The sequence below is a fragment of the Microcebus murinus genome, chromosome 12 (assembly GCF_040939455.1).
Source record: "Microcebus murinus isolate Inina chromosome 12, M.murinus_Inina_mat1.0, whole genome shotgun sequence".
NCBI lineage: Eukaryota > Metazoa > Chordata > Mammalia > Primates > Cheirogaleidae > Microcebus > Microcebus murinus.
The window spans coordinates 12,467,946-12,487,279 of NC_134115.1; the positions used below are offsets into that span (position 1 = coordinate 12,467,946).

The 19,334-nt window shown below is 44.3% G+C and overlaps 1 protein-coding gene across 5 annotated transcripts in view; it reads right to left on the reverse strand.

Annotated features, from left to right (window-relative positions):
• PTCH1 (patched 1) overlaps positions 1-19,334 on the reverse strand; it is a 61,232-nt gene that overhangs the window by 16,737 nt on the left and 25,161 nt on the right. For 4 of the 5 annotated variants that reach the window (XM_012748196.3, XM_076008557.1, XM_076008555.1 and 1 more), the window contains 12 exons: positions 19,210-19,301; positions 17,628-17,826; positions 17,186-17,307; positions 16,214-16,361; positions 15,278-15,409; positions 14,706-14,861; positions 13,914-14,012; positions 13,218-13,343; positions 7,673-7,791; positions 6,632-7,034; positions 5,642-5,951; positions 826-968 (listed from right to left, as the gene is read on the reverse strand). In XM_012748196.3, the coding sequence (XP_012603650.2) occupies positions 826-968; positions 5,642-5,951; positions 6,632-7,034; positions 7,673-7,791; positions 13,218-13,343; positions 13,914-14,012; positions 14,706-14,861; positions 15,278-15,409; positions 16,214-16,361; positions 17,186-17,307; positions 17,628-17,826; positions 19,210-19,301 (2,049 nt within the window). The remainder of the gene's footprint in view (positions 1-825; positions 969-5,641; positions 5,952-6,631; positions 7,035-7,672; positions 7,792-13,217; positions 13,344-13,913; positions 14,013-14,705; positions 14,862-15,277; positions 15,410-16,213; positions 16,362-17,185; positions 17,308-17,627; positions 17,827-19,209; positions 19,302-19,334) is intronic. The other variant, XM_076008554.1, reaches the window with a different exon arrangement.

Sequence of the window (19,334 nt, forward strand, 5' to 3'; positions counted from 1 at the left end):
GCTGAGAAGATCATTAGCATGACGGTTTTCTGCCTGAAGGTACAGCACGCAGGCTACCCAGAGCAAGGAAAGAGGCTCTGTGGAAGCCAAAGGCGGGAGCGTGGGACCCATTTGAAAGCTGAAGAGCCCCGCACGTTCCTGAACACGCCTGAGGATTCAAGAGGGATATGCTGGAACCCCAGCCTCTCGAAGGGGCAAATGCAGGTGGAGAACACAACCACCAAACAGAAACAGCTCCTCTTACGTAGGGGAGTGGGCAGAACCGCGAGTCCACTTGGATGGCAAGGATCTTCATTTCCATTTGCTTCACTCAGGACAGAGTGAACGAAACCAAATGCAACAAATCCTCCCATCATTCTAGTAACCTCTCCAATCTCCTAACTCATCCACCCACCCCAAATTCTGTTCTGCTCATCTAAACAACTGCCACCCAACAAATCCACCTTTCCATGTTTTAATACAGCCAAGACCAACACGGTGACAAGGACTAGATTTTGGAGGAATAACGTTGACAGCATTTCTCCCATCTGAAAGAGCCCTCGTTGTCTGGACTGCCCTTTATTCTGACAATTGTACAGGAGGCAGGCAACACAGCTGTCCCCACCTGACAGACTAGGATGGTGAGGCTCACTGGCTTGTCTGAGGTCACACAATGCATGGATGGAAGGAGGTGAATTGGAGCCAAGTCAGTACTCTTTCTACCAGCTGCTAATGCCTCAGGCCTCCCCAGAGCTCGGGTTGGGACGGCATGCTATCAACCAGTCTTCTGCAGGGCAGCTGCCCCGCAGCTCTGCTCAGCTGCGGCCTGGAACCCGCATGGCGTACCTGACTGATGTCGATGGGCTTGTCGCCACTGCCAGTCTGCACCAGGAGTTTGTAGGCAAGGACCCCATCGTCCGATCCATTCTTGTAATTGTTTGGCATGATTTTCCCAGTCTCCCAGTCACTGTCAAATGCGTCCTGAAGTCCTAGAAAAGGCAAAAGTGCGTAACACGTTACAACTTTTAACTAGAATGACCCTGGTCCATTAGGGGTGGGCTGAGGATGGGGAGCAGGACAGAGGAAAGATGGACATGAACCCCAAACATTCTTCTGTGTTTTACTTCCCCTCCAATCGGTAACATCAGGTCTTTCATGAATGAGCTGCAGGTTGCTAATAATCACTGCTCCAAAGGGCAAAAGGGAGATGTTTGTTTCTAGGAAACAAGGATATATATTTTACCTTAAAAAAATTAATTCCTCTTCTTTTCTCCCATGACTATTCCAAAAGCAAGCAAGAGAAAGGCACACACCAGGTTCGTTAACTGTTTCGTGCCACAGAGGGTGCTAAGCACGGGTTCTTCAACACAGCCAGAAATTCCACTCGGAGGGGGAAAAACACATTCAAACTCCCAACTTCAAACAGCAACTCAGCCGCTTCTGGAGCCCAGGGTGAGTGAACACGATTCTGTCAATTTGTTCCATCTGTTCGACTTGTGGAGCTAATACAAGCTGTGGGATCCGCTGCCAGGTTGTGTAAAGATCACAGCCAACACCTATTCACTCTCGCCTGTTCTCTTCCTCCTCGCCACCCTTCCTTGGGAGAGGGGCATGGGGGAAGGAAGGGAAGGATCGCGTGTGGACTCGTGGGGAAATACCTCACAGGGTAAATTTGGATCCGATTGAGAACAGGAAGCCACAGGCCAATACAAGGAGGCTCTGTGAGAACAGATGACAAACCGCAAGCCCGGGGAGGGGGAGGGAGGCGTGCTCGGGCCTGGGGGATGGGCGTCCACCAGCCCACCACACACAGCTGCGCTAGGCCTCTGTAATCAAAACCATCATTACAGACCTGACGGTTTGGCTACAGCTGTAAAGAGATAAGCGTGTTGGAAGAGAAAACAGGGCCCTGGTGACCCGGCCTTAGGGTCTGAGCGCTGGCTGGCGCACTCTCCGTGGAGGGCCCCCCCCCCCCAGTCACCTCCCAAGTAGAACTCCCAAGCCCAGGCAGCTCAGGAAACCACAGCTTTTGAGCAAGCTGTACATGTATGGGTTAGACACGGCTGGTAAGAAGGGAGAAGGGCTTACTTCATTTCGGGACATGCCTTGGATGACTTCAAAGACCCAAAAACAAAAAAAAAATCTGGTTGTGTTAGTGCACAGAATGGTTAAGCTCGTGGGGCTTGAAGTTGGGGGTCCATGGAGGTGGATCGCAGGCCCCTTCTCTCTCTTTTAAAAAACTAAGTCCCCCTTCCAACACTGCTGGTTATACGGGCAATTTGGGGGCGAGGATGGTGGGCTTGGTGGTGAAAGCCCCCCCCCCATTGTGGGGTGGGAGAGGGGAGACAGGGCAGGGAGAGACCACCGGGTCGGCTGCACTCCCAGCTCTCAGCCTGTTTTTCATAGCAAGGCAGGCACGCAAGCCGTATTGAACAGATGTTATTTTATTACTGAAAGCCTTTTTCCCCCTATTTTTGAAAAACATAAACAGGAGAGGAAAAACAACCGCTCCCCCTATGCCCTGCAAAAAGGAGGCCTGGTCTGTTTTCCTCACCACAATAGAATTTCCATCACTTCGTGACACACAGCGGACTTTAACCCTCTCCCTCTTGACAGTGAGTTCCCAAGGGCAGCCATGCTTAGGGAACACTGGGCTCTTCTAGTTTCTCACCCAGCAGCCCTTGTTTAAGTCCCACAACCACCTCATGAGACAGTGCTCACTCCCACTTTAGAGATGGGGATACTGAGGCTTGGAAAGGTGAAGCACTTGACAAAGGCCAGCCGGCAGGTCAGTGTTGGATCTAAGCTTAAACTCAGGCAGTTCCAGAATCAGCTGGGACCAGTCAGTGCTCCGAACCGCTCTGAACACACCCTGGTACCCAAGAAGTGTTTGTTGAATAAGATTAGCAGAGTTAACTCCCGTACCAACATCTGGTGGCAAACTGGGGGAGCAAGAATGCCCCAACAACCTGAGGGCAGTTTTAAGATATTTGCTGGGACACCCTAGGGTGAAACAAAGAAAGATCAGATACGAGAGGTCAACCCTGCTGGCAATTCAACTCATTACCCACCCACTGGTCTCTTAGGTGCCACTCTACTGGGGGCTCAAAAATGAACAAGAAACAGTCATCTATTTTATGGAAAAGTCCTCTCATGACTAGTATAATGTTTTCTGACTTGTTACCAAAAAGTCCAAGTGACACTGGGCTGGCCTAAGTGCATGGACAATATATGACTCTGGACACAAAACAAGGGACACAGATGTGCTTCTGTTGTCTCTTGGCCAAGAGTTTATATTCTGACACTTATACACTATAGAAATTGGCAACATTTCACTTATTTCATGGCAAAACCTTAAAATTTAGTCAGTACTTCTTATTATAGATATTTTATACTAAAAATTATTTTCTCATGTAAAGTTCTGGGCTAAAGAAATGATCCCAATTGCCAATTTTTCTTTAGATATGAGACCCTAAAAAGAAAATGTTAATCAAAATTTTATTTGCATAATTTGGTGTGAGATAAAAAGGAACACCACTTGGACCTGTGCATCAGGTTTTCTCACTTTATCTTATCTGCATGTATGTTGGAGATGTAACATGTGGGATAATTTCTGAATATACTATTATGTATTTTTATTAGTAAAAGAAAAAAAACAAAAACAAACTGCTGGAATTCTGATAAAGACCAATGTGATGACATGGTTTTAATGGCAAGTGCATTAAAAACCAATGAGGTTCCCACCATGAAAAATTAGCTGGGTGTGGTGGTGCATACCTGTAGTCCTCATCTATTTGGGAGGCAGGAAGATTTCTTGAGCCCAGGAGTCTGAGGTTGCAGGGAGCTACAATGATGCCACTGCACTCCTCTAGCCCAGGCAACAAAGCAAGACCCTGTCTCAAAAAGATTCTCAAATCCTGCTGCTTTACATTGGTAAAGGAAACAAAGTATAGAGATAATCTATACTACTCTATAAAAAGGTTAACGGTCTGCATTGCCTAGAGACAATACTCCTTTGCCCCCTTCCCCAACCCTGCCTAGCACACCATATTGAGCATCGGAAGGAATGGCTGAAGACACTGAAATGCATTCTACAATAACCCTGCTCTGCTCAGATGCTGGCAGTGCACAGCAGATCTCTTTGTCATTTGTCACAAGTTATTTGCATGTCTTTGGCCAATGGGACAAAAGCAGGGACTCTCTCCACTATCTCATTCTTTTAACTCATCCCCAAACCTTTTAAAACTAAATGTGAAAACCTAAGACTTGGAACAAATTCAAATTCATCTCAGAAGCATATTAAAAATAATAATCATAGCATGTTGTTCTGTTCACCTTCCTCCAAAATAAAAATCAAATCTGGTATACATGTATGAACAAAATCCTAGTAACACAAGTTAAAGCCAGAAACTGTGTGGAACCATGCTCAATCAACCTCAAATTGTTTACCATCTCATACAAACTCACAGGGAAATTGGCTGCTTAATCTTCAGATACAAGTGTATTGACTTAAGACCAAAAAGGGCACTTAAATCTGTGTTTAAACAAGACTAATTAAGTGGGAAATTAAGAGAATCATTTGAATAACCTAAGCCAAAAAATGTTGGGTGCCATAATGATTTGGGAATTCCAGTAATAACATTTTTGCTTGAATTGTGTTGGATAATTATCCTGATTCTCTACTTCACTTTGCATGTGTCAACGCAGAATTAAGTGAACAGATGTTCTCAGAATCACTGCATACATTTATACTCAGTCAGTTAGCAGTCAGGGGCAAATGTAGACAATTTTTTTCTCTCCAGTTGACTAATATTCCTAGAAATGTTTGTAAGTGCAAGTTCAGAAGCCAAGAAAGGCATTTTAAAGCAGAATTCAATTATTTATGAAATGATGTCAAACGTGATTAAGCATTTATAAGTTTACTTCATTTGCCAAATCAAAAAATGATCAAAATGAACCCAAATGTAAACTATACACTCCGGGTGATAATGACATGTCAATGTAGGTTCACCAACTGTTACAAATGCACCACTCTGGCAGGAGATGTGTATAGTAGGAGGCTATGCATGTGTGAAAGGGAAAATGGGAAATCTCTACTTTCTGCTCAATTTTGCTGTGAACACAAAACTGCCCTAAATAAACTAAATTAGAAATAATAGTAAATGAAATTAGAAATAAATTTTTTAAAAGACGGTCAAAATACGGAATTCTGAATTATATCCACTGCTGATCCAAACTCTTGTGGTGCAGTAAGCTATAATTTGGCAGCAGATCAGCCTAGGAATTCCATCAACGCTTTGCTTTCACTTGGTCACCAAAACAGCCACCATCCATCCAAAAGCAAAGAGCAACAGAAGTATCTGGCTCCATACTTTATAATACACTTTCCCTTTTCCTAATGTGTACTCATAAATTCTTACAGAAGTTCCTGAGTCACTCATTTGAATTATTGGCATTGTCTCACAGGTAAAAGCTAGATTTGGGAGGCTGCCGCAGAAACGGTCCATATAAGAATTTCAAGCAACACTCGGAAGTCATCAATGAAACATGTCAGCGTTACGTTATGATCTAGCACTTACTTAAGTGAATAAAGGGAACTCGTAGAAGCTGAACACACAAAAGACCAAAAGGACAGACAGCCCCCTAGCAGTGCCTTCCGTACCTTGCAGCCAGTCTCTGAAGTAGTGCAGCCACATTTTGGGAAGCTGTTTGTTTTCTTCCAACATGACATACTTCACATTACTGAAACTCTTGTGAAGGTCGTAAAGTAAGTGCTGGATATTCGGGTAGTCTGCTTTCTGTGTGACTATATACATGTTGTAGAAAGAAAAGTATTTGAATTGTGCAGCAATAAAGTCATATTCTCTGGTTTCCCGAGGTACAATGTCTGTGAGGTCCAGCCCATCTCTCACTCGGGTGGTCCCATAAAGGCTGACCCCCAGCAAGCCCAGGAAAAGGAAGATCACCACGACCTGGAACAGAATAAGAGGCATTAGGTCACACCCAAATGTCACGGACTCTTCCTTGACAAAGATAAGCTGTTTAGTTATTATCTTCATGTCACCACTACACTGGCCCTGATCTAGCATGTAGGAGGTGTTCTCCCAGAGGGAAAAAGATAAAATCACAGTAATCACATTCTTAAAGAACCTTATAAAGAATAAAAATGTTTAAAATGTAAGGCGTTCTGGGAGGCTGAGACAGGAGGATTGCTTGAGCTCAGCAGTTTGACACCAGCCTGAGCAAGAGCAAGTCTGCTTCTACTAAACAAAAATCGAAAAAATTAGCAGGGCATGGTGGTGCACACCTGTAGTCCCAGCTACTTGGGAGGCTGAGACACGAGGATAACTTGAACCCAGGTGTTTGAAGTTGCAGTGAGCTATGATGGTGCCACTGCACTCTAGCCAGGGTGACATAGCAAGACCCTGTCTCAAAAAAAGAAAAAAAAGTTTAAAATGTAAGGAGGTGATCTAAATTCATAGAAACACTCGCTACATAGAGATTCACTCCTGTGGAGGATGAGCTTATTGAAACGGCCCCAAGCTCTACATGGATCGATTCTTTTAGAGGCCTGAAATGTATCATACTTTAATCAGTTTATTTTTTTAATGGAAAAGAAGGAAACTAGAAGCAGTGACTTGTGGTAGATTACCTTGGCTTTTGGTTTCAAGAGGAAAGGAGCATAGTGTTTTTCAGCAAAAGATGAGAGCGTCCACTTGGTACAGGGGGGCTCGAGGCAGTGGAGGCTGGAGTCGGAGAACTGGGAGAGCAGGTCCCTTGTGGAGCTGGTGCTCTCGGGGCTCTGGCAGCTGAGGGTGTCCTGGGTCACGGTGACAGGCTGCACGGAGATCTCCGAGCGCGGCTCCGCGGTGGTGTAGTACACGTGCGTGTGGGGGTCGTACTCTGTGCGGAGCTGCACGGTGGACTGCATGGTAATCTGCGTTTCGCGGGCAAAGCTGTGGCTGCTGTAGGGGGGCGGGGGGCTGTATCGGGTGTTGTCGTGGGTCTCTGTGTAGGCCTGAGGCTCGACCTGGATCACTCTGTTAACACAGGGGCTGGAAAAAGGGGAGATGCATTGCAACGTAATGCTGAAACAAGGGAAAACGGTGCTGTTGTTTTTGCCAGTGACTGAGACTGCCCATCTCACACAGCTGTGACTTAGGAGGAACCAACCATCCATCCTACCACCAGACTCCACAAACATCGCCCGACTGACCTGGACATAGACATGAGTAAGGAGGCCAAATGGAGGACTGATCCTAAATCTGACTTACGAAAGCAAGTTACATGATGATTATCCCCTTTAGAGCATGATTCTAAATAAAACAAAACAAAAACACTACCAAAGAACTATATTCTTGTCCTTAATGGGTGTTTTTCAACCTTGTTGTGCTCTAATGCAGAGATATAAAACATTCCCAATAATCACCAATATCCATTCACGACAGAAGAAATGATCATGTGTACCGGAACCTCAGGGGTTGTGAGAATGCTCGTTGGGGGCGCGGAGAAGCCCGGGGACTCAGATGTTCCCCAAGGAAAGCACCCTCTGTCCAGCATCTCCCCCCTCCCTCCATTGCATCCGTGCAAAACCTGTTAACTACGTTCCCTCGTAAGTACACAGACCGGGAGAGTTCTCTGACAGCACCACTCTGTACCCAACCAGCAAAGGGCATGGCGGCTGAAAACGTACCTTGTAAAACAGCAGAAAATATCCAATCTCCTGTCCTCCCGTCGATATAAATCCATGCTGAGAATGGCAGGAAAAATGAGCAGAACCATGGCAAAATTGAACACCACTACGACTGCCGCCTGAGAGCAGAAAAAAAAAATTTAGAGGTCACAAATATGCCTCCTCCCAGGGGGCCTGCCTTGAAAATAAAGATGTTTTTAAACAACATTTTTCTTTCACCTACCCTATCAAGGTGTTTAGAGGGTTGTTAGAGGTCCTCGCCATTTCGCTCCTCTCCCATCATTAAGAGCCCGTTTGTCTGGAATGGGCCCATTCATTCCTATCCTTTCCATCTCTAATAAATTCCTTGAACCCACGAGGTACGAAATAGGAACTAAACTACCAATGTCTTGCTAGCAAACTAACCGAACCAAACCAAACCCAGGCAGAACAGAATCCACTCGAGATGTTTTAATTTAAAACAAAAAGCAGCATTTCCGTTCCAGAACATTTCTAAGAGCTCCTGCGACCTTGACTTTGCATTTAAAGATCCGTATAATAAAGTGGATCGAGTATATCAAAATGTCACCTTTAAAACATGAAATAAAATTTCACACACGTCCCCTGAGGTTTTTAATAGGCACATTCCAAATAGCCTCTGGAGTAGCCTGTGGGGTGTGCGGGTGAGTAACATAAAAGGTCAAGGAGAGTTAAGCAGAAAGAAATTCCTGTGTGTGATTATAGGACGCAGAATAAATAAGTACAGATTCAAAAGTCACTCCATAACCTAGAATAAACACGGGGCTAGATTCTGTAGTGCTTTGGCAAAACTCCTGCTGACCTAGTAAAAATTACAAAATTGGGCTGTTAATAGGGGAAAGTCAACAGAGGACAGTTGAAAGGGCTATCCTGTTCAGAAAAGCATGGCAAAAAGCAGAACAGAAAAATGGAAATGGAATGCTAAGTAACCAAGAAATAATCAGACATTTTTTTTAAAAAACGAAAAATTCTTATGAGGTTTTCCAAAGAACTGCTTAGCTCAAAGACCTTCTCAAACTGGGTTAATGTCTCAGGGTGAGAAAAGAAAAAACCTGGCTACAACTGGTACCTAAGAAAATCAAGGGAGAACTCCACAAAGGGCTTTTGATGGCAACTGTGAATTTATGCTCAAGGTGAAATAGCATGCCCGGGTTCTGGACAGATGCCTTTCGATAATTAATTTCCTGTCAAGTCTATAAAACCATAAAAAAAACCCCAAAGTCTCCATCTAAAAATTACCTAACCCCTTTCTTCTTAGTCTATCTTAAAAATTACTCATCAATTCAAAAATGTAAAGCATGTTAACTTAGCACTTTATAGCACACAAGGCACTTTAAAGACCAGTGTGGCAGGCCTGTGTGGATGAGCACGTCACTGCTGTGACTAGAGAATCTATCTTAAGAGACGGATACTTTAAAACGTGCTGGGTGCTGCAGGCGCAGAGACAAAATCCTGCTCTCAAGGACCGACACAGCAAATCACAGTCCTGACCAGTAAATGCAGTAATGAAAGCAGGGACCGGGTTCCAGAGCAGCTCAAGAGGGAGCGAGTGTCAGCGTGGCGTGGTGAGGAGGGTCGGTCAGGCAAAGTTTCCTGGGAGATGTTTCAGCGGGGTTCAGGAGATGAAAAAGAGGTTGGGCAGGATCGGGGAAGAACAGGTGCTGTGTGTGGAGGCAACAGGGTAGGCAGTGTTCCAGAGGGGGACATCCCCTCTTGGACACTGTCTCAAGTTGCTCAGTGCTGCTGGGATTTAAAACTCAGTTTGGGGAAGTGAAAGGAGAAGCGATGAGTATCAGGTAGTTAATACTGGATGCATTCACTTCCCACAGCAACTCGGGGGCAGATGTTCCTACTGCTGTCGGCACTATTACCTTAATAAAGATCCCCCAGGTGCAGAGTAACATCACCTGTATGGGACTGACCAGTAAATCAGTTCATGCAAAGCCCTCAGTGCAACTGAGAAGTGGGAGTTCTTGTCTGAGAGGAAGTGTGTGGCCTGGATTAGGATTCCTGACCCATCAGACAGTAGGGGATGCTGGGAAGAACAGGTGTGATTCTAAAGGAGATGGTCCATTTGCAGGAAAACATCACCCTGGGGGCAGAATCCTTTTAGCTTTTTACATCGCAGGCATGTTTAGAATTCAGGAGTAAAATGCAGAGAAGCAGCGCTGGACGGAAGTTCATAAGGGACACGGAGCACAGAGACTCTGAAACAGGAAGCCACGCTGGTGCACGCACAGGTGGTGGCCAGGGCAACGCTGCTGCTTGCCACAGTGGCTGGGAAATTTCTCTAACACGGCCTCACTGATCAGAGGACTCTGACGGGCACCTTGCCCTGTCATTCGTGATGGAAAGGAAGGGATGAGAGAAGAACTCCAAAGCAGAGTCCCACCTAACTCATTTCCTAAAAATACACTATGTATATGGGGAGAAACATTTTCTGAAAAGAAAATAGCAGAACTTCAACATCCCCCAAAGTGCAACAAAATAGTAAAAACAGCAAGGATTTCTCAATCAGGGACCAGAGTCGCCACATAGGCCATGGGGAGTTTAAGAAATTCTAAGTAAATCAGGAGCAATGTCAGGGATGATCCTGCATTGCGAATCAGTTCTAGTTACCATTTACCAAGGAGAAATTGGACTGCTGCTAAAAAAACAAAAACAAGTCTAGTCACTGTGCCTGCAGGAAATATCCCGACCCCCAAAGCATCTATGGCTGACACACTTGCAGAGGGGGCCCCAGTCTACAGCCCCTTGCCATTTGGAGCAAGGGGTTCTGTTCTGGGAGTTTTCACTGAGGAAGAAACACTACTGGGTTATCAGCAAGCCCTAGTGCAGGGCATTGGTCCCAAAGAATTACAGGTGGTGGCAGTGTTTTTTGGTATACAGGTAGCATCTGGACAGATGGAAAAAGGTTCATAAGGAGGTTTAAGATAATTTCTTTGTGAAAAAAATAAGTATCTATTTATTTTGGTCAGGCTACAAAATTGGGGAAGTTCTACAGGGAAAATTCCATATGGTAACATGGGTTTATTATTGGGCAGAACCACTTTGGGTCTCTTCCTTTTGATGCTCAATCTGTAGTATCTTACAAATATAAACACAAATGAATACCCAGTCACAATTTAACACAGTTCACTAAAGGGAGAGAAGCTACTGGTTCATTTTGAATGTCAATACTCAAAGGAAAACAGGGTAAAATTCCTGAAGGCCACTGCAAAAATCATTGCATATGCTTTCTTTCTTTTCCTTTTTTCTGATGTTTTCTTTCCCTTTTTTTTTTTTTAAGACAGAGAATGAACCAGAGTGTCATGGGAAGCCATTCTTTAATAAATGAGGACTCTTGGAAGCTGTAGATGCAATTTTCTAAAGTGATACTCCAGTGGCTTAAAATAGAAATGCAAAACCCACAGTACTCATTTTATCTCTGTAAGGTGCTTACCTTGGGAGAACTTAGCGTACTGGATTTCCTAAAAGGCTACTCCTCGTAAGGAAACCTCAGGTAGCTTTTCAGACCACCACACCATAGGATATCATTAAAGGAGAGTCTGCCTTGTTGAATCATCAGAATGTACTGAGAGAGGAGAGGAGAGAATGAGAGAGAGGGGAAAGGAGTGTGAGAAGATAAGAAAGGTAGCAAGGGGAGAGGCAAGCAGAGAAGAAAGGGGAAAGGAGAGAGAGCAAGGAGGTAGGGGCCCACTAATAAAAGACTCTTAAAACAATTTCTTAAGACCAGAACCTGCTACTGTGTAGGAAACAAGAATGGGATACAAGAGGGTGTGGAGCAGTTGCATACCTATGCAAAAAGGCATTCTAAAACTTTAGTTGTACCATTTATTTAGTGAGCATCTTTGACTCATCTTTCATATTTCTAAGCAGTTAGATATATTTTCACTTTCCTTGTGTTTAGGTCCCAGTCTCAGATTTGAACTTTATTCACTGATTTCGCTCACTATTCTCCATATGTTTATAATACAAATAAACTCTTTTTTTGTTTTTTCATTTTTCTTTTGGAGCTGGTGGTTATGGTGATTGGCATAAAATCTTTTTTCATGTTATATCTTACATCAAATATTAAGTATGCCTCAAATCCCAAACCCAGCAGGATTGTCAGCTGCCCAGGCCTCTATTGATAATCAGTGAAATGAAATTCAAATACATGATTGATTGGTTCTTTTTTATATGGTGAATATGAAGACTAAGGAAAGAGCCAAATTTGTTGACAAGGCTAATTCATGATTTGTCCATTTCTCCTGCTGGTCACAATTCTCAGGACCTTTTGGTGAGTAAAGAGAATAAAGGCAGTGTGAATGAACTGGGTGTAGTAACAATTTAAAAAGTGACCCCAGAGTCGTTTCCTTTAAAAACTTGGCCATCTCATTCATTATACATCATATTGTAAGAAAGAAAGAAAGAAAGAAAGAAAGGGGAAAGCCAACATTCCTTTCATCTTTCTTTAAAAACAAATGAGGTTTTAAAATTTGAAATTAACTCACAAAACTCCAGTAACATCTTGAGATACTGAAACCCTAGACCACTCTGGGCTCAGGAAGACCACGTCATGAACTGGTCAAGTCTCTGCTTCATCTGCTATGTGGACTGATCTCAGGATTCTTATGAGTTTCAAGTAGCTCAAGGGCCATGTCAGTAATTTACTCCAAGCACAGAACGAACTGTAACTGCACCCTCATTCTAGGGAACTCTCCATGCTTGTAGTTCATGTAGGCTGAATGTTTGTTTAGAAAAATAGCTCTATGACCTCTGAGTATGAAAGGGCCTGGTTTGGAAGGACAGGACAAATCCCGAGGGAGTCAATATGCTCTGTGTAAGAAAGCGAGAGAAAATTTAAGTTTCCTTGGGCAGCCTGAGGTGGTGGGGGGAGCACGGGACCAAAAGCAAAGAGAAGAGGGACAGGAGAGATGGAGGCCAGCTAAGGAAAGGGAGGTGGGAAGCAAGAGCGCTCCAAGGAACACCCTGCAGGAAATCCTCCAAGGCACACTGGCCAATACTGTCCCATGGTGCTATCTGACATGCAGTTTCCAGTGACCATCTCATCTGGGCTACATGCAACCTCATCTTTATATGTCAATAAAGTCTGCTCTACACAACTGCCCTGGGTTGGAGTTCCTCTGGGGAAAGAAAAGAAAGGGTGTCATGTTGGGTTGAGGTGGCCATCAGGGGAGCAGAGTAACCACAGACACTGAGAAGTATTTAGAAGCTGGAGATGGCCCATAAGCTGGCTGGGCAGGGATGAACCCAGAGGACCACATGGAATGGCCTGATACTATTTAACTTTGACTATGAAGGAAAGGGCAACTCCGTAAGGCAACAGGTATTTGGGCTATGGGGCTTGAAAGGAAGGAGAGAACCCTAGAACCTAATCTATTTTTTAGAGGGAGTGTCAGGGTGATTGCAGCTTAAAGCAGCATCCACCCAGCTGACCAGCGCCCCAGACAAAGTGGCATGCTACTGAATGTCAGCGGCACCTTGCTTGGAACCACCACGGATTTCACCACGGGAAACCCACCTGGAGGGAGAACGCCCGCAGAGCGGGAATCGGGATCAGCGCTGCCATGAAGAAGGCTGTGACGTTGCTGATGGACGTGAGGGCCACGCTGGCGCCTGTGCGCTTGAGGCACTCCCCGGTCCTGTCCTGAGGACGAGACACCACAGCGCTAAGGGCACAGACTGTGTGAGCAGTTCAGATATGCAGCAAAATAACACAGCTACAGTTTACGACGCTGGCGTAGGGGACAAGAAGGAGCTGTGGCTGCCTCCCCCCAGCACCAGCACCATTCGGTCCTGTCTATGCAGTCACGTGCTCTTCGTGCTTATCCCCGCCCAAAACAGAAAGCTGCAAGATGAGGACTTAAGAAAAAATTTTAATATGATTTTAAAATGTAGGGCGGTGGCAAAGTGACATAAAATCCCAGAGAATCAAACATGGGTTTGGAAAAGTACAGCAATTTAGTATGAAGTGTCTGAAATAAACACCCATATTCCTAAAGGCTCTCCAAATGGAGCTCTTGGAATTTCTCCGCAGTCGATACATGTCTTCAGATTCTTCCAGCTTACCAGATGTACTTAGGGCCAGTAACATGTCAATGTCACATGGGACTGAAATCTCTACTTGGCCAGATTGAGAAAAATTAAAGGACAAATACTCAGGAGGAGAGGGAGCTGTGGGTGCCCCCAAAGCTTTCTTCTTTTGTGTTTCTATTACCTCAAAAGGGATTCTTTTATTCTGTCCTGTCTCACTAAAGGCATGGGCCAGAAGAAAAACATCATCCACACCAACGCCAAGAGCAAGAAATGGCAAAACCTGTAGCGAAAACAGAGGATGGTGGCGTCAGACATGCGAGGTTAAATTCGGATAATTCTCCAGCTATAATACTTAAAACATAGCCACCAGTGCCCGTAGCGGTTCCACAAAGGAGAGATTATATTTCCTGACAGCGAAGAATTTATCTGATAGTTTACACCCCCCACGTCTAACAGTTTCAGATCACAGTAGACCTTGTATGTTTCTATTTCTAAGGTCTATGTATGATAATTTTTTTAAGTTAATAAATGAGAAGGAATTTAACTCATCTAAAGTGATGGTTCTCAGAGTGTGACACCTGGAGCAGCATCTCTGGGAACAGGCTGGAAGTGCACACTCTCAGCCCGGCCCCAGACCCACTGAAGTAGAAGCCTCTGGGCATGGGGCCTAGCAATCTTGAGTTTTCACAAACCTTCCAGGTGATTCTAATGCCCAGTACGGTTTGAGAACCACGACCCTAGTAGATGATATAAATTCCTGTAAGTGAAATGTCTCTATTAACCAACAAGCCTATCGGTCTGCGCCCACTGCCCGAGGGGCCCGTTTAGAGATGACACTCCCCTAAGACAACAGGCATCCCAGTGGAAAAGCCTGGAACGCCCTTTAGGTGAGATGCACACGCAGGAGGCTGGCTGGGCCGAGCCTGGGAGGGGCATTTGTCAAGGGACAGTGGATGAATGGCTCCTGTAGTACCTGAGTTGTCGCAGCGTTAAAGGAAATTCCGATCAATGAGCACAGGCCCAATCCTGCAGCCACTGACAGTGCAACCAACAGGACACCAGCCAGCCCCACGGCACCCTGGGACTTGGAGCAGTCCCAGCGCAGCATGGTTAAGCAGGCATAGGCAAGCTGCAAGCAGAACAATTGGGGGGAGGGGGGAGGAATGAAGGGGAAGTGGAGGAGAAGGGGAAGGGGGGGTGGGACACAAAACAAAAGCCAAACATTAGAATGTGTAATGATTCTAATGTTTCCCCCCCATCACCCCACATCAAAAGGTAGAACTTATGAAATCCAACAACAACAAAACTTTACATTAAGGACATCACACAAAATGATACGAGTCAGATGGGCGAACCGCAAATGGGGAAAACCACTTCATATGACCACTTTTTAAACCGTTATGAAGCCGAGCTCTCTCTGTCTTGGGTGCACGTGTATGTTAAAAGCGGTTAAAAAAGCAGGCGCGGTCATGGAAAGATTAAAAACTTAAAAAAAAAAAAAAAAAAAAAAACCCAACCGCCCAGGAGGACAGACTTGATCATTACCATCAGTAAGTAGCCGCTGGCCACTCGGATGACACTGACGTCAGAGAAGGATTTTAGGATGTCATCCAGGGTCGTAGTGGTGAAGGAAAGCACCTTCTGAGTGGAGTTCTGTGCAACGCTTTGATGAACCACCTGTGGTCACAACATAAGGCTAAATTCCCAAATGGAATTAAAGCTTCCACAAGCTTCAACAGCACAGACCTCAGGTAACACATCCCACCCCTACTTTGTTTCTGATGCATTAAAAAAAAGTTCTACACGATTCAGGTGAAGGGAAGGGAGCAGACCTTGGACAAACATTAAACGACTCTGGGTTAGGGCAATGAGACTGGGTGCTGTCGTGAGCCAGTGTAACTGGAGTTCCCTCCCGGTGCTGTATTTACTCCAAGTCCAAGACTGCTGTTTGCTTCTCCATAACTCCACAACTGACTTGCGGTCCCATCAGTCCCCCTCTAATCCAAAACAACTCATTCTTGCAGGCACTCTCCTCCCCCACCCCATTCATTTGCTGGCCACTTTTAAAAGGTCACATGCAACTCAGCAGAGGTCACTGCTTGGGAAACAAAGGCCAGCTCCTGTCACATGACCTGACCAAGGGGGCTGCAGCTGTGAACAGATTCTATGCCTTGCTAATGTTTTCCAGACACCTTTGCTCACTAACCAAGTGTTTTCTTAAACACTGTTATGCCTCAGCTCTGGGGTTCACAATTGGTTCCTAAACATGTTTCAGGGCATCCCAATTAGAACCAGTGTCTCTTAGATATTATCCTAGGATTTTCAATATCAAGGAAAGGGAAAACATTTTCATTCCATCAAGTTCCCAGAATTGCAATCTGTTTTGAAAATAAATCTAATGGAAAAAATGTTTTAAATAATGATGAACATGAAGAACTGAGCAACCAGCGAGCTCGCACCCAGGTTCCAAGGTGGGCTTACCTCCACATATGTCCTCTGCCAAGCCTCCAGGATGGCTGCTGCCTTGTCCTCGTTCCAGTTGATGTGTGAGACATACTCGTACCCCTTGAAGTGCTCGTACATTTGCTTGGGGGTCATCAACTGGAACATGGTCTGCAGGGCGTGGGCGCTGTGGTGGGGTTGAGGGGGTGGGTGGGAAGGCACAACATCAACATTACCAGGAAGCAGTTTTCACTGTGTAAAAAATGCCAAAGGAGCACCCCTAACTCTCTCACAGCAATTCTCTCCTCTGTGAGCACATGTTTCCATTAAAAGGAGACCAGGATGGTTATTTTATTTAATAGATTGATGTACCATATTAAAGGTGTAACCTTACAACCTTTTACAGATATACCCCAAAATTAAATTAATAGGCAATTTCCTTTCTCAGTTTCTATTCCATGGGACAGGAAGGGTAGAAGGGTAGATAGCTTGACCAGATACAGTGTGCTCAGTAGTGCACACTCGCTGTGCAGAAATCTCAGACGTTGGCTTTCCCGAGGGAGAAATCTCAGATGAAACGCCTGACACTCAACTGACCAGAGCCCGTAAGTGCACAAAGGATAATTCTTGTTAGCCTTTAGTTCTTAGTCTCTTCCTTCCACAGTATGTGACAATGTTCAGCTCACATCATCTACATCTATACACTATGACCAGTGTCCCTGCCAACTTCACTCTTCCTCCGTATAATGGGGCAGGATCTCCTAAAACCTTCAACTCAATAATTACTAGTCTTGATGAAAATGACAAATCCATTGTTGAAAAGTTCCCCTTAAGGTGCTTTTTCAAGCTGGTCTGGTCTGCTAGTATTTCCTAATATTCGATTACACCAGTCGGCTAACTAGGATAACAGCTTAAGTACTAATACAAATACACTTGCAGATGCCAGAAGGGAAGTGGTTTTCCAGGAAAGGAGGGAAAACAGACGGCTAGGAATGTTCTGCGTCAGCTTACCTGACCAGCTTTCCCGTGCCGTTCTTGACTGTGCCACCCACAATCAGTTCCTCCTGCCAGTGCATATACTTCCTAGATAATCCATGACATCCACCATTCAAAACAAGGGCCATATCAAGAGGCTAAAATAAAAAGACAGGCACATAATTACGGGAATTAGTAGGCAGGTCACATGCCTTGTTAAAATCCAGTGCATTAAGGGCTTGTTTGCTTCAGAGTGAACATTAATAACACAGCTAATGAGAGGCGGATGGCAAATCTCACAGCAAAATTTAGCTCTATAAACAAACTTAATTCTATAGACAAAAAAGGATGTGGAGAATGAAATCTTAAAAATGAAAATAATAAAGAGAACTATGAATGGAAGCAAAAAAACAAAAAACTACACACACAAAGAAGAGAACATTCTCTGTGCCCCTTCCCCACCCATCACTGTACTCACTTTGGTTGAATTTTTGTTGGGGGCTGTGACGGGGCAGTCTGGATCGGCTGGGTTGAGGCAGGGACGGTCCATGTAACCATGACCAACTTCAGCCTTATTCAGCATTTCCTCCCAGCTGTCCACTTGATAGTGTATTTTCTTTAACTCTTCTAGGAATTCCAAAGGGTCAAAGTTTGTCCACCGCAAAGGAGGTTTACCTCTGCGAAAGAAATCAGGACATGAGACCATGAAAAGAGGCTTCCAAACTCACAGTAAAGTAACAAGACTGCATGTATTCCTTCTGTATCACAAAAGGCTTTTGGTAATGCCACAATTCTGGGACTCTGGCTTAAAAAAAAATAAATGAATGCTCCTTTCTAGCATATCTATCTGTATGCAAACTTAAGTCAGGGAAATAATTTATAACTGAAGACGGTAAGCAGAGGGCGCAAACATTAATGAAGGTATCAGAGACTCTTTCATTGCCAATATTGTCTATTTAACATATGGAAACAAAATTAGCCAATGGGTCCCAGGCAGAAGACTGAGATTAAAAAAGAAAAAGTGGAATCACAATGTCAAATTAGCACTTGCCAGGCTAATAAATGCTTTGTAAATGTCATCAATCAAAATATTTGATCTCTGCTGCCATTAACAATCCCATACTTATGAGTTCTCTCTGACAGCCTGGCAATGGAGTGGGCAAGCCCCCTGTGGCCTCTGCCATCACCGCCATCACAGCCACTTCCCCCCCCCCACTCACTTTTGAATTTGCGCTGTTGACAGACCAGAAAGGCTTTTGGCTGCCTGTTATGTGGTTCAAACCACACTGTAGCTGCTTAACCAGGCTGAAGTCATTATTCAGAATCTTCCAACCAGAAAACACAAAACCCCTTATTTCCCATCTAAAACCGTACAGTGAAGGTCAAGGGATGGCTACTGCAAATTGCTTTTGCAGATATGTACAAGCCAGGACGGAAACAATAACCCAAGCATTAACTCTTGCATGATTAACTGAAAATGTCTATGCTGATTAACAATTATTCTTTCAATGCTGCGGTATATGTAATATCTAACTGCTAAACTGTGAAGCATCCCATATCAGGGCCTTCAGAGATAGAGGATTTCCCCCTTAAGTGCCATTAATGTGATCCAAAGAAAGGTTACCATTTTGCTTCACAAGAAAATCCTGAACTTTAACTCAAAATATTTAGTTCTGACATGCACCCACTAGTAAATTCTCTCCTTAAAAAAAATAAGTTAAAAGTGTAAGTGCCTAGTCTGCAAAACTACAAACATTTTAAAGAGTTAAAAATCACACAAACTCTACTATAATTTGCATTTTATTTGCATATAAATAGGTTGGTAAAAGTGAATGAAATTTAATGATGCCTACAGAACTTTTTTTTTGAAAAGAGGAAAAACATTCTGCTGAAATCCCCTCTCCCCCCCATTATTCACTCAAAAAATGCACATGGAATTTCAATGTTTTTTATTTCTTGTTCACAACTGAAATAGAATAAACAATGATAAGCAACATCAGAAACACTGAGTCCTAGAGTTTAAAAATCACAGATGTCAGAAAATATGATCACACACTTACAGGAGGTATGCTGTCCCAGACTGTAACTTCGCCCCTTCCCAGAAGCAGTCCAAAGGTGTAATAATTAAACAAGGGTAAAGATATTCTATTATCTGTCAAAGTTTAAAAAAAAAAAAAGGCCAAGC